The sequence below is a fragment of the Scardinius erythrophthalmus genome (genome assembly GCF_964197995.2).
Source record: "Scardinius erythrophthalmus genome assembly, chromosome: 14".
NCBI lineage: Eukaryota > Metazoa > Chordata > Actinopteri > Cypriniformes > Leuciscidae > Scardinius > Scardinius erythrophthalmus.
Window position 1 is genome coordinate 9,365,314 of NC_138234.1, and position 15,722 is coordinate 9,381,035.

The 15,722-nt window shown below is 35.2% G+C and overlaps 1 protein-coding gene across 1 annotated transcript; it reads left to right on the forward strand.

Moving 5' to 3' along the window:
• The first annotated feature begins 3,959 nt into the window (after nucleotides 1-3,959).
• On the forward strand, nucleotides 3,960-6,738 carry LOC308701777 (galactose-specific lectin nattectin-like). The gene is made up of 7 exons (XM_081384210.1): nucleotides 3,960-4,019; nucleotides 4,381-4,440; nucleotides 4,549-4,613; nucleotides 4,802-4,932; nucleotides 5,798-5,920; nucleotides 6,098-6,209; nucleotides 6,358-6,738. The coding sequence occupies exons 3-7, from the start codon at nucleotides 4,556-4,558 to the stop codon at nucleotides 6,459-6,461; spliced, it is 528 nt and encodes a 175-aa protein (XP_081240336.1). The 5' UTR covers nucleotides 3,960-4,019; nucleotides 4,381-4,440; nucleotides 4,549-4,555; the 3' UTR covers nucleotides 6,462-6,738.
• Nucleotides 6,739-15,722: the final 8,984 nt, after the last annotated feature.

Sequence of the window (15,722 nt, forward strand, 5' to 3'; positions counted from 1 at the left end):
GTGACTGGCCTGGAACGCTACAAAGTCGTGAGTCGTGGTTTGAAGTCGTGATTTACGTGCTCAAGAACCTGAACACAGCATTATGGCTGGTTCAGATTACACGATTTTGGCATGATTTGTAAACGACAAGGAGCGTCGGGACGCAATATTCGATCGTTTCATCTTGTTTGTGTCATAGTGGGCGACAACCTACAAACAAACAGAGTTTTTGCTTCTCGCACGATAAAAAGACTAGCATGTTTAATTTTTTTCCATCCTCCAGTATGGCTCCGTCAAGAGTGTGTGTGTGTGTGTGTGTGTGTGTGTGTGTGTGTGTGTGTGTGTGTGTGTGTGTGTGTGCGAGTGAGTGAGTGAGTGAGTGAGTGTGTGTGAGACGGCACGCGATGACTGGTCATAAATCCTGTAGGCTAATCTAAACCATGCAAGGGATTAAGGGATTACCTACCTACCTAATTTTCCCAGACCTTTTTTACTCAAGGTAGCCTAAACGTCGCCGTAATCTTTACTGACATTGCCCGTGATCACTGAGATGGCACATTCGGATGGGACTAAAATCATTGAGAAGCTCTAGTCTAGGCTTTACCCCATCTCTCCATGTTAAACTAGTGCAGTCGAATACTGCGGCTTTTATTCAAGCCTCTGTTTGTTTGTTTTTGCTGTGTTGGAAAGAGATGCAGATTAGGATGACTCGGAGGTGAAACTTTCGTCTCGATAGTGCACGAGGGCCAGTTCAAATGGTCAACCCAGAAACAGACTGTCCGGAATTTCCTAATTTATCAATTCTTACAATTATATTACTACATTTTATACCTTTTATACAATTTTCAAGTCACTGGAAAAGACGCCTAGTTGGTACAACAGGGTCACAGAGCATTTTCTTGAATAGGAACGTAGAATTTACGTATAAATAAATGGACAATTTTGATGATGTAGGCTGATAATGAGCTTCCCCTCTTTGAAAGACCAGCAGCCGCCACTGAAAGAGAGTGAAATGAACATTATAATTTAAAGTTACAGAACATCAGCACATCTGTCATTGAACAAGTTCTGTCTGAAATGTTGATTTTTCCATAGGGATGCTTTTGCCAGTAGGCTATAAATGAGGAATGTGAAATTCAGAGTGTTCTACAAAGAAACGAGAGAATGAGAAACCTCAATGTTGGACTTTCTAGTCCATCGTTGGATTATTTTCCTGTCTGCATGGAAAAATAATCACACACGCAATAAAATGCTAATTTTGCCAAATAAAGATGTTTACCTTTACTGTAGTGTCTGTAGGGTGTGCTTGCCTCTTCCAGATATCCAGCGACAATAGATGATCCAACCAACAGTTACAGCCAGAAGCAGAACAGCAACACAGATCATTGATATATAACCTGGGTGTTCAAGATCTGTAGCGACTGCAAAGAGAGATCAAGAGAGAAACTGCATCAATTTCAGGAGTCAGTTAAATAAAGGATCTGTTTGACATGTTTATTGATAGCAAACATTAATTATTAATATAACTTCATTCATTGACAGAAACACATCTAAACATTAAATAACCTTTTCAGACTGAGGAAATCACTAGGATCACAATAAATTCACCAAAATGATCAACCTAGGCTATGTTCTTGCTCAATATTATTCACCTTTGAAGGGTTTTGTTTTGTTGGTTTGTTTTGTTTTATAAATGTTGTGTAATACCTTAATACTTATTTGGAAATTGTATATTTGATTTGCATGATGGGAATAATGACACCTACTGGAGAAAATAAGTAACATAAGACGTACTGAGAGGAAGACATCGAAGGCATCAGTTGAAGCGTGTTTTTTTCTGGTTTGGAGACAACATTCAGGAGCCGTTACTCTGCCTTAATTGCCTTCTTTCGCCCGCATAAGTAGAATTGCTTCAGTTTAAGTTATAGTTAACAGTTCAGTTATCTGTTTAATATGACAACATTAATTTATGACTTAGGCTACTTACAGCCAGGATGTGCTTTTGCTCTTAAAAACAAAAGACATGAATAGTATCCAACCGATGTCTAAGATGTAGGCGTATACGTACCAATAATCATCATTTTCTAATAACACACTGCATCATACAGGTAATTAACTTATAATATTAATAAGACTGAATAGATTTCAATAAAACAAATTTCTGTCTTGGTTGTGCTACTAGGCTACTGACACAAGACAACAAATAAAATAGTTAAAAAAGCCCCCAAAAATAGTAAAACAAAGCAATTGCTTAATGTATTCATGTTAATGTGCACTCTGGGAGTCGGCATAATACACAGTAGTACACATTTCATTTGAAAGTATGTAGTTGTTGAAAATAGTTATTCTGAGTAGTTAAAGCCATCAAGAAATAGGAAACATGTTCAAGTAGGCTATCTGTATTTTTTATGAATGTATACTTCACTAACTAATCATTTGTCAGTACAAAATACTATTTCTATTTCGCTTTACTTAGTTTTTACTCAGTTTGCTTTTTTTCTTTGTGGCTGTAATTACAAAGAGAAAATTCAACTGTAACCAACTGTAGAAAAAATAGCCTATGATTAGGGATAATACTGTGAAGAGGATATTATTAAATCAGAGGGATTGTTAAAGAAATTCTTACGCCAATAATTTTAAAATTGTAGTTAAAAATAGTAAAATCCCCCAAAAATGAAGCTGAATGAAACCTGATCATGCAAAAAAGCATAATAGGTCATCTTTGAAGTTCAATCAGTTCACAGTTTACTGAAGAGATCTTCTATACTTCCAGCGGCTGTAGAAAATGAGGACCCAGCCTCGAACTAACTAAGGACACCAAAAAAACACACACACTAATGTTTCAGGAACATGGATGATCAGTTGATGTCATTTCTACAGGTTCTGACAGATCAACCGTACAGATAATTCTAGCAACGTACGAACATGTTGTTTGGTTCTTTACACAAATGTGGTTATTTAAAGATATATCTGTGACACACTGAGTTCTCATTAATAAGAAACTATTGATTATTCAACTGATCCTCCATTAGTCTCCTCCTCTTGTGGATCTGACGTCATAAACCAGAAGAATGACAGTAGCCACGCCCACCACAGCAGAGGAAACCAATCGGATCACAGCTTCAGTAGATCCACAGCAGTGGACTTCAGTTCTAATCCAACACTACGAGCTTCAAAACTACGAGATAGGCTAGTAGTCATCTTCCTGCCAAAAAACAGATTACTTGGCTTTACAGACAGTTAAAAGGTACTTACATTTGTGGGTCTTGTAATCATTGTTCTAATATTAAAGAATGCAAATAATTCTGTAATTGCAAGACACATAAAATGTACAGCATTTAAGCATTCATTAATTGCAATACTACTTTTGTGGTATACAGGTTATCATGCAAATGTGGATGCTTTTATGTAGGCCGGACCAAGAGACGTCTTAAAGACAGAGTATCGGAGCATAAAAATGCCATTAGAAAAGCTCATTTAGATTACCCTATGGCAAAACACTTCCAAAAATGTGCTCAATATAATCCAGAAGCCCTAATGGTTGAGGGTTTAGAAATGATTAAAAAGAGTATTCGGGGTGGTGACTGATTAAAATAAATTTTACAGAGAGAAATATATATATATATATATATATATATATATATATATATATATATATATATATATATATATATATATATATATATATATATATATATATATATATATATATATATATATATATATATATATATATGAGCTACAGGCCACAGTATACCCTGGGTTGAATGAAGAAATAGACTTCAGTCCATTTTTGTGATTTATGCTTTCTGTGTCTAGCCTACTTTTGTCTTTCATCATTATTGGGTTTTTTTTTTTTTGGTCTTTGGATTCAATTTGCAATGTAGCCACCTAGTGGACTTTCTCTGTATGTGCATGTATTATGTCACTCAGGTGTTTCTAATTAGCACGCATAAAAGAGGAAATTGTTTGGTTGGAAAGCACACCCTGAAGAAGGCTGTTTGTGCTGCTACACGTGGGTTGCTTTCAGCAATACTTGAGTAAGTAAAAATTACTCCGCAAACTCTAACTGGCCAAGTTAAATTTACTTTGTTAATTTGATCTAATTTGTTAGTTCCATACATGTAACATCCTTAAATAATGAGAGTAAAACCTTTTTGCAAGTGTTTTTTTCTTTCTTTCTTTTTTTTCAGTTTAGAACTAGACCTTGAACTCAAGACACACACATACATTTTAACATTTGAACTCTCTTAATTATTACTATAAATCTATAACTAATATGCCAGAAATGATAAAGTTTGATCTTTGCCCAGGACACCTGGATGTTATTGCCTGATATTATGTGTATAAATATGACCCATCTTCATTCAATTGATATGAGAATGTTCTGGTGTTACACAGGCTCTGGCGCTTCACAAAATCTTCCTCTGAGATTCTGACGGCAACAATTTAACAACCAAAGTGAGTTCTGAATAAATGTTGTGCTTTGTGTTTAAATGCGTTGAGAATCGCAGTGTGCAGCATATGAGTGCATGCAGACATTTCACTTTTCCTGCTTATTCATTTCAGGTTCGTCATGGCAATGCTGAAAAGTTGTCTGCTTTTCATTATCTTCTCCATGGGGAATACAGAAGGTAACCAAGACATTTATTTGTAAAACTGTTATCTAAAAACATTTTGGAAATGTACATTATTCCACTGACTAATATTTGCATGAGGGTTTACAAGTGTATAAAGTACACATATTTTCAGCACATAATCACACAAACATAAAATCAGCTACATAAATAAAAAAAAATAAAAACAAAAACATTCTTTGCAGTGAATTCTACAAGCAATGTTAATAGAGTGGGCACAGTGGATTTAGCCGATAAATGCCCCGCTGGATGGATAAAATTTAAACTCCGATGCTACAAGTACATTTCTCAACCGACTGACTGGATCACAGCAGAGGTAATGTGTTACAACAAAAAGATTTGATCGCACTTTATAGGTGTCTTTAACTACATCTAAAAGAAAGATCTAAAGACCTGTATCAAATTATTAACTTAAACTGATAAAAGTTATTCTCCAGTGAAGTAAATGCTGCAGTAAAACTAATATAATTTCTACATGGAAAAGTTAGTTCAGGCAAGACAAAAGTCAATTCTATAATATCGTGAATCAAACAATATATTTCAACAATATAAAATTAAGTAAAACCTATTCACCTTTTATACTGGTGTTCCCATCATGCACTGTGGCATGAATAATTAATACGTTTTGACTTCACTGTTTTCCAGCTGTATTTACCGGTACACCGTTTTATCATAGCTTTTGTTGGTAGGTTTAGTAATTTGGCATTTTGTCTCATCTGAATTTTCTACTACACAATTACTCAAACAATCTATCGAATGTTACCGTCATTGTGGATTGTGTACCAAGTATTGAGGTGTTCAGTTGATTCAATGTAGATTCAATATCTATTGATTGATTTATGAAAATGTTTCTAAATAAGCATACACTTTAAATGTGTGGTTTAATTCAGTATTTTATCTCAGTAAAAAGTAAATTGTTTAATTTGCAAAAGTCTAAGTAGATGTTACTTAATTCTATGTGAAATTAAATATTAAGTAACGTTTACGCAAGTACTTCAATTAACTGTAATTTAAATGTCAAACTAATTCTAAGCCCAATATTAAGTAGATTTTACTTGATAACAGTAGCAGTAAAATTAACTTTGTGTCAGTGCAAATTGTTACGAGGGTTTTATCAAGTAAATCAGACTTTGCTTTATTCTAAAAGAATTGGTTTTGTATTGACAAATCTGTCTCTTTAGGAAAACTGTCAAACTCTTCGTGCGACTCTCGCATCTGTGAGTAATAAACTGGAAAATAATTTCCTGCTGAGTCTGTTGCCTCTTTCCACACGTTCTTGGATTGGTGCTAATGATGCTGTACAAGTAAGTTCAATTGTATGTCCTAAAGAGACATTTGTTTGTCTACACTATAATTACTGCTTTAACCAGTAAATGCAAAGTTTGTAATGAAGATAGTTTTACTTCAAATCTGAACTTCGCTTCTTCCTGAAGTCTGACAACAGTAGTGCACTCTTTGTCTTCACTCTCTTCACTCTTTAGGAAGGACGCTGGTTATGGAGTGATGGATCTCTGTTTTCATATACCAACTGGTGCGCTGGAGAACCTAACAATGCTGGTGTTCCCGAGAACTGTGTGGAGATCAACTTTAGTTGTAAGAATGCAGTCTTTTTCTTAATACTTTAAGTTCTAATTTAAAATCCAATTTCACATAACAGTAACTATTTATAAAATCTATTTTATTTTGATTCTAACAACTCTATAATCATCAGAATAACTAATTTCATTATTCCACCTTACAGCTAACCGTTGCTGGAACGATGTGCCCTGTTCAATCTCATTCTCCTCTATCTGTGTTAAGAACCTGCGAGACCCTTATGCTGTTCCACCACAGCGAGTTACTTGATTAAACCACATTTACAACATCTCTCCAATCTTCTCTGAAACACCCCTCAAATTAATAAAAGCATTGAAAAAGCCAATTGTGCATTGTGGACATTCAAGTTCATGTATGTAAGAGCCTGATCTCACGGGAAAACATACAAATTCTACGAGGTGGCTTATTCATACGACCTCACTCGTAAGAATTAGTGCTGCTTTTTTTTTTTTTTTTTTTTTTGCAAAATCGTGCGTTACGAATTGCTCAATTTGTATGAATTCATACGAATGACCTACCCCGACCCCACTCTAAACCTACCCATCACGTGGGTTTAGAAAAATCGTACGAGTGAGGTTGTACGAATTAGCCAACTTTTATCATTCGTACGAATTGGTTGAGATAGCGTTGGTAGGTAAATATAAATATATTGTGTGGCACTGGCAAGGTCTGAGGATATGGCTGAATGGCATTAAACTAGGCTTCATCATCATCAGGGGCGGTATAGCAAAGTTCAGCTGGTTGAGGCACGTTAAATATGGATCAGATTCGAGAATCATGAGTGTAGAAGAGATTCTTTAATGAGGCACTTATTGACAATATTGATATGCATCTGTGATTGTATGTGATCTACATAAAGAAATTTACAATAGTATTTGTCTATGTATGTCTCATTGCACTAATAACACTCAGAAAATCAGCAACCATAATGCAATAAATATATTCCACTTAAATGTCAATATTGTAATGACCTGGCAGTCAGTGCTAGCAGCTGGGTGCATTATGGGTAATTGTTTGTTGGGAGTTGATGCGTTAAAGCAAGATGGTTGGGGTTTGTGTTGGTAAAATTGTGTTTTTTTATGCTTTAGTTCAAGTGTTCTTGGTTCATTTACTGCTTTATGTAAAAATGTTGTTCTCACCGTCATGGAAAGAGATGTGTAAGATGGGGTTTTGCCTTTGCAGTTCATAGTCTGTGTTCTGAATAGATGACAGTACTATCTCCGGCTGATCTGTGATACTGATGCTCTTCTCGGAGAGCGGTGTATGGGATGAGTGCACTTAGCTTGCGCTAGCAATTAGCCTATTAAAATAAATAATTTAGCTCCAGTCTGCTCAAACGTTTAATAACTGGCAGTTATTACAATAATCACAAGGAAGTTAACGAAAATAGTACACAGCATAATACACTTATGTAAAGCAAAACACAATATCTTGCAGAGGTGGACAGTAACAAAGTACATTTACTTGAGTACTGTACTTAAGTACACTTTTTGAGTATCTGTACTTGAGTATTATTTTTTTTTCTGGAAACTTTTTACTTTAACTTGACTACATTTGAAAAACAAATATCGTACTTTTTACTCCACTACAATTCTGTCCTTGAGTAGAAAGTAACATCAGTCAGGGGATGATTCTGGTTGCATTTTGGTTGGAAATGAAAGTCAGGTTGACATCACAACCCTGCATCTGACTGACATCAGAACCCGACGTTGGATATTGATTGAAAATAAAAGTCGGGTTGACGTCATAACCTATTTTGTCACTTTTTTGGAGCACACTATCTTATTGATAACAGTAAGGCTAACATATTCATACTAAAAGCCCAAAAAACTTTAAATAGGGCAATATTTGAGGGAACAGCCATTTGGGTGTCCGAAACCATTGTGGACGTTATTCAGTGCACTTATTCAATCTCAAATTCAATCCCACTACTGGAACTGTGTTCTAGAAATAAATTTGATATTGATATGAGGGTAGGTATGCAGGCATAGATTCAGAGGCATACAGTACTTTAAGTATTACATACAAACAATAATAAAACAATGCACTGACATTTACTTTTTACTTTTGATACTTTTCTGTACTTTTACTTAAGTAAAAATAGGTCTTTACAACTTTTACTTGTAACAGAGTAATATTTGACCAGTAGTATCTATACTTCCACTCAAGTAAGGAAGTTGTGTACTTCGTCCACCTCTGATATCTTGTCTGGTGATGACTCCAAGCAATGGAGTTTGTAAATCCAAGCAATGTAAACATAGGAAATTACCAATCGCATGCTCGACACATACTAATAAGGTAAAGATATATATATATATATATATATATATATATATATATATATATATATATATATTCCCAGGACTGGCTTTCTGACAGGCAGGTTATAAGGATGCTGCAGCTGCACACATGCTTCATCATTGGCAAAAAATACATTTACATTTTTGTTCCCTGGATTATATGCAAATTAATGCATAGTAGTATTTCTATCTATACTATTTCTTCATTTAATAAATGCTTAAAACACAGGATACATTTCAGTTATTTCATTATTGTATTATCTTAATAAATTATTTTTCTACAAATAGCTTACAGTGCCATTTTTAATAAACCAAATACATTATGAGATTTCTTATAAAAACCTCTTTACAGTGTTTTACTCTTACATAAAGGTTTCTTATAAAAACCTCTACAGTGTTTTCCGTATATAAAGGTTTCTTATAAAAACCTCTTTACAGTGTTCTTCTACATAAAGGTTTCTTATAAAAACATAAGCCTGTTTATACGAGGCATTAATAATAACAAAATCAATTGCATGTTTCACCCGACAATACCAAGAACAAACAACAGGCTGCAACTAAATTGAAGCACTGGTGCATGTTTCTGAATGGCTGAAAATGTCACATCTGCATCTTAACATTAACAAAACAGTCTGTATGTTCTTTTCTAAGAGGTCCACAAGTGTACAGCAGGCTGATGTTTTTATTGAAGGAGAAAAACTCATGGTTGTTTCCTCATGATTATTTTAGACTTAATTTAACTTTTAAATAGCATGTTAAAAAGGTGGCTAAAACCATTAGATATAATTTGGCTAACTTCAGACACATCAGGCCATATTTAACAACAGAGGCAGCCAAACTCTTTATGCATGCCATGATTTTTCCCCACATATCATATAGTTTTACAAGCTGGTCCCAAGCAAATGTGACAACTCTAAAACCAATAGAAACCCTTTATAAGCAAACTGTATTTATTTATACAACAGAAGAACAGCAGTAAGTTTAGCCAAACAGTCTTCTCAGTACGGGCCTAAACTTATTGGAACTGCCTCCCTACTGAACTCAGAGAGAGCTGGTTTTGTACTGTACTTATTTATTTTCTTAATTTGTTTTCATGTATTCTTTTTGTACTATGATGCTGTGTTGACCTGCCAAGGGACTACAGATGAAAATGAGCTTTCTAGCTAACTCTTAGATTTTGATTGTAAACAAAAATAAATAAATAAGTATAACAATTTTAAAAAATGATGGAGAGAATTTAAATTTTGAAGTGAACTAATTGACTTTGCCACAAGCAGAGAATCTGAACCAAATATTTATTGTGCACAAGTTTTATGAACTAAATCACAAACCCATAACTAACCCTAAACAAAACACATACACACAATCACCCAGTGACTGAAAAATTGGAACAGAACAGAGGAATGAAGTTAAGGGTCATTTAAACATGAAGCTAAATTTCACAAAATGTATTTTTTTTTAGAAACAGAAATATGTTATATTCAGTCCAATGGTAAAAATGTTAACCCTCTGGGGGTCTAAGGTGTTTTTGGGGTCCTTGAGATGTTCTGACATGCCCTGACATTCGTGCTTTTTTTCAGTATAAATAAGCATTCATATTGTCATTAAAATATATTTATTCTTGCAAGAATAGTTCCCCCGTCCACCCACAGTCCAGCTGCAGGTGGAGTGAGACATTTCAGAGGTGTTTTGCTGGCAGTTTTATAATGTTTCTCCTCAGAGCTATCTCTTACAGCCCCCCAAACAGAAGAAACCCCTGTGGCTCCTCTAACCCCTCCCCAGCCCGGGAATCTTCCCACCTCTGAAGCCTCACACACACCCTTCCAGCTGTATCAACATCATAAAAAGAAACTCAAAATACAGCCAAGTGAATGAATGGCATTCATTTTGTTAAATCAGTGATATATAAAACAAAGAAAAGAGAATTTTTTCCATAACACTTGTAAATATATATTTTTATTAAAAAGGTTACAATTACAACAAAAATTCAAGTGCAATCTTTCTTTGTAAAAACTAAAGTATACATTTTATCATACATGTTAAAGTTAAGGATGCATTACTTTGAATATATAGCTTATACATTGGAAGAAACACTATAATAACATTATTTGACAAAACATATATATTTAACATAAGAGCAGAAATTGGCAAACAAAAGCTTATTTGATGTGGCAGTCTATAGAAATTTATAATCTATCCAAAACTAGTCAAAGAAATGTTGTCTTTCATATCTCTGTAACATATGTGTATCGTTTTAAGGAAAATAAATGTTAATTTGCAATTTAATACGTTGCTTATACACATTTTATTTCAACATATTTCAGTCAATTTTTACTCATCTCAGTATAGCAATATAGTTTGCTAAAAGCGGATCATTCATTCACACACAGAAACGCGATTCACTTGTGAATGAAAAAACGTACTACAGTGTATCCGTTGCTCCTCGAAATACCAGCACTTCTGAGGTACATTTTCCATTATTATTCTTAGGATAGTATTATTCCTCACAGCGCTGCAAGACGGTGTAAACAAGTAAAATGATTTGAATAAACTTGAGCTGATATGTGGGCGTTCACAGTTTGAATGAGCTGCCTGAGATCATTTGCGTTTGAATAGCGCGCGTTCTCCGTGGGCGGGATCACATTAAAAATAATGAGGTACACACTTGAATGATTATAAAGATATATTGCTCATGCCTGGGTGAATAGTATTCGCTGAGTTTTGTTTAAGTTTAGACTTGCTCCAAAAAAAAAGTTCTCCGAGCCGGACAGGAAGAACGCACACCCTGTTTATTTTCTTTAAATGACGGAGTATTTTAAGTTTAGCCTATTTTGCTGCTATGTGAAAAAAAAAAGAGCAAAACGTGCCGGCGCGTTTGCCAACCGCAGAGGGCATCTACAGATCTGTAGATTTAGATCTGTCATCTACAGTTTAGGTCAGTAGGGGAGACCGGGGATGGTTGTAACAGTTTTGACCTTTCTGTCTGACCTTGTAGTACTTTGAAGTCAGTGTGTTCAAAATGTGATCCAAACTAGTTACAAGTGTCTGCTATAAAATGACATAGCTATTATCTTTGCAACACAAACAGAAAATGCGTGGTTTAGTTTCAAACACGAGGAGTGAAATGTTACAATTCACCCCATAGTCTGGGTTAGTTGTAACATACCCTGGGGTGAGATGTAACATTATGATATCCACCGGGGTGATATGTAACATAATGAAATAAGGATTTTGACAAAAACATTATTTTGAAAGGTTTTTATTCAACTCTGACTTTTCAATATAACTGATGTGTGTGTGTCACTCTTAGTCTCAGTGTGTTTGTCACTCTCAGTCATAGTAATTGACCATTATAAATTGATAAAATTATAATAAATAATAAATAAAATAATAATAATAAATTGAATAATAAAATTGTAAATTTTAAATAATAATAATTAATAAAATTGAACACTTGAACATTGTGTGTGTGTGTGTGTGTGTGTGTGTGTGTGCGCGCGCTCGCACGCGCATGTGTGTGTGTGTGTGTGTGTGACTCTGTTGTTACTCTGTCATAGTAATTGACCATAATAAATTGAACTTGAACACTTAAACATTCTATTTGTGTAAGCATGGTTGTTACTTTCAGTCTATAGTATTGGCCATAATAAAAATTAATGTTTCATTGTTGTTACAACTAACCCAGAGTCTTGTTGTTACAACTAACCCAGAGTCATGTAGCCATGAACTAGCTCACCTTACAGCTAACAGGCAAAACATTAGCACTAACAACTTGCATGGAAAATATCTACACAGACACACAATAAACATAATAAAAGTTTGAGGAGTTTAACTACAAAGCAGAAATTCCCATAACAAAAACAAAAAAAGTAAAAAAAGTAACTTTCTTATCTCAAAATTGTTTTTTCCACTCTAACATGTGCTGTGTCTGCCACAGGGCTCTACTTTATTACATGTGGAATAAGAACTAAACTGAGCATGTGCGAAGTGATTCAGGTGATTTGTAACTAGTTCCTGATTGGACATATTGGAATTGTTACAACTGACCCGTGTTACAACCATCCCCGGTCTCCCCTACAGTATCATTGTGTGTGTGTGTGTGTATATATAGTGTATTTACTAATTGTCACATAAAAGTATTGAATAAAAATAGCACTACTCTGATACTCTGAACCTCAAGTGAATTTACACAAACTGAGAAAACATATATTTTAAACATTTTTATTATCACAAAATTATTTTGTTTATGCTTTTAACTGAACTCTCCCACCATCTAGCTTTTAAATTGACTCACGGTCACATGACAATAAACAATAAAACTACTTCCATGACCATCACATGTACCCTTCACTAACAGACTTGTGGAAGGCCCCTTGAGATTCAGTTCACTTACACCTCAGAAATATCTGAGCGGAATGTCCCGACTGACCAATCAGAATCAAGTATTCCGGAGATCCATGTAATACTTTTGCACAAAAAGTTTTCCTATAGTAACTGTAGGTGATGCTTATCCTTTTCAGAGCACCTGTGGTGATAGTAAGTCACTCCAACAGCTGCAGACACACACACACCAGTTGCCAGTTCACATTTAGCACCAAAACTCTGGAATAGCCTTCCTGATACTGTTCGTTGCTCAGATTCGCTCTCCCAGTTTAAAACTAGATTAAAGACGCATCTCTTCAGCCAGGCATTCATATAATATTTTAATCTTACAGTTAAATCCGGTCTCTACTTCATAAACGCCAGAGGAGAACTGGCCCCCGACTGAGCCTGGGTTCTCCCAAGGTTTTTTTTTTCTCCATTGGGTCACCTAATGGAGTTTTTTGGTTCCTTGCCACTGTTGCCTTTGGCTGGCTCAGTTGGGGATACTTAATTTGATTAATCGATTCAACAGTGCTATTGATCTGAATTACCAAACGTGGATGTTTTACACCAGAAACATACACTGATGTACTATTTTATTTAATAATGTGAAGCTGCTTTGATACAATCTGTATTGTGAAAAGCGCTATATAAATAAAGTTGACTTGACTTGACCAGCAGAACAGCAGCAGATAATCCTGCAACAGCACCTGAAGATAGACCTGATCCTGGATCAGATAAAGAGAAACAGACATTAGTGTGAGTGAATCTGACTGTGATAATAATATTCATTAGAGATATATATATATATATATATATATATATATATATATATATATATATATATATATATATATTCATTAGATAAAGTGAAGTTCCCCATAAGAAAAGTGTTTTTTAACTTTAATACATGTTATGCAAGATTTAGACTGAAGAAGTAGAGTGGAAAACATACCTAAGTCAGCCGCATGCTTCTCCAGATATGGTTCTTTATTGGTTTCATCTTGATCAATCAGAGAAGCTGGAAAACACAAAACAATAAAAATAAAGAAATACGAAAGAACACAAGAATTGACATTTTTGACAATCCTTTGATTCAATGTTACAAAGACACATGGATGCAGGATTGTATGGATCACAGGATTACAGTATTGCTTTTTTAAGTCAAAAATGAAATGAGTTCTTTAAATGAGTTCTTTCTGACTCGGTATTGGCAGATACTCAAAATCAAATGACTCGGACTCAGACTCGAGGGCAAAAAAACCTGATCGGGACATCCCTAGATTACAGTATTGCTTTTTTAATTCAAAAATGAAATGAGTTCTTTAAATGAGCAGAGTGATCAGAAATGCAGTTTATTAAATTTACAGCATGCCAATGAAATTATTTAATTCCTTCAATAAAAACAACGACAAAAATACTTAAGGGAAAATAACATTGAGTGACTCACCACTGACGGCCACACTGAATGTTTTTATGGTGTCGTCATGAGAGCTGCTGATTTTTCTGGTGATTTTTGTGCTGTCACACTTTCGGTTTCTGTTTAAGCTTTGCCTTTTTCCTGAACTTTCGCTTCTGATCAGCTCTGCTTCATAACGTCCAGCATGTTCAGATCTGATGTTCATGATGGTCAGAGATCCGGTCTCATAGTCCACCTCCAGTCTGTCTCTGAATCTCCCGTCTTCTCCATTATATAAACAGCTCGTGTTGAGATGTCCGTTGATCAGAGCTATGCGAGTGTCTTCAAAATACCACAGCATCTTGTCATGATGTTTTTTAGTAATATTAGTGTTTAGAGTAACAGAATCTCCCTCCATCACTGACACTGGCATCACTTCATCACCAAACACACCTGGGGACACAAACAATTATGGATGTGTGTGTGTACAGATTTCACAAAGGCTACATAGACTAAAGATAGCCTGAAATTGTCACGATACCACACACAGGCAACAGAGATAGATCCAATAGCAGTATGGAATCAGGGTAGTCCGTAAATCATAAACCAGTCCAGTCAAGGGTCAAAACCATAAAAGCAATCCAACAAACGAGAAAGTTTTGTGACATTAAACAAGGACTCCATGACAAACACTGAAACAACCAGGGTATATATCCACAGATACTAATGAGGTGACGGGAAACAGCTGTGTGCAATGATACAATGAGTGACAGAACAGGATGATGGGAAATGTAGTAAGAGTGAATGACGCCGTGGGGAAAGAGGTCCTCTAGCGGTGACCCCGGGAAACACAAACCAGACACTGTGACAGAAATCAGAATTTATAGCGACTAGCCGTTCCCAGGAGAAAAACAGATAAATAAACATAACAAATAATTAATATCTAAATGCAAAAAGGTTACGATTGAAGGTGGGTTGAGGGCTATGGGACAAAAAACAAATCATTAGCTTTGATTAAAAACTACAGAATTGAAAGTCTCCACTATAGCCCTATTCAGACGGGACTAGTTTAACATGGAGAGGTGGAGTGATGTAATTTTACCACAGGATGTCGCACGGGATAAGAGATTTTAATAAAACTAACAGAAATGGAAGGGGAAACTCGATTTACGCACCGCCGTCACTCTATAGCCTAACCTATTTGTATATATAAAATAGTTATGTATTAATTACATTCAGATTGTATTATGTTGGTAATAGGCACTTATCTAACGTTAAAATAAGTAGGCCTATCTTGCCTCTAAAAATTTATTTGGGAAATTACGGAATATTTACATAGCCTACATTAACAGCGGGTCTAATGGTGCGTTCAAGGCAACCTGTAACCCATTTTTTTCCCAACCTTATACCCGTGAAAGTGCACTGGAACGGCAGTCAAACCCGTAACTT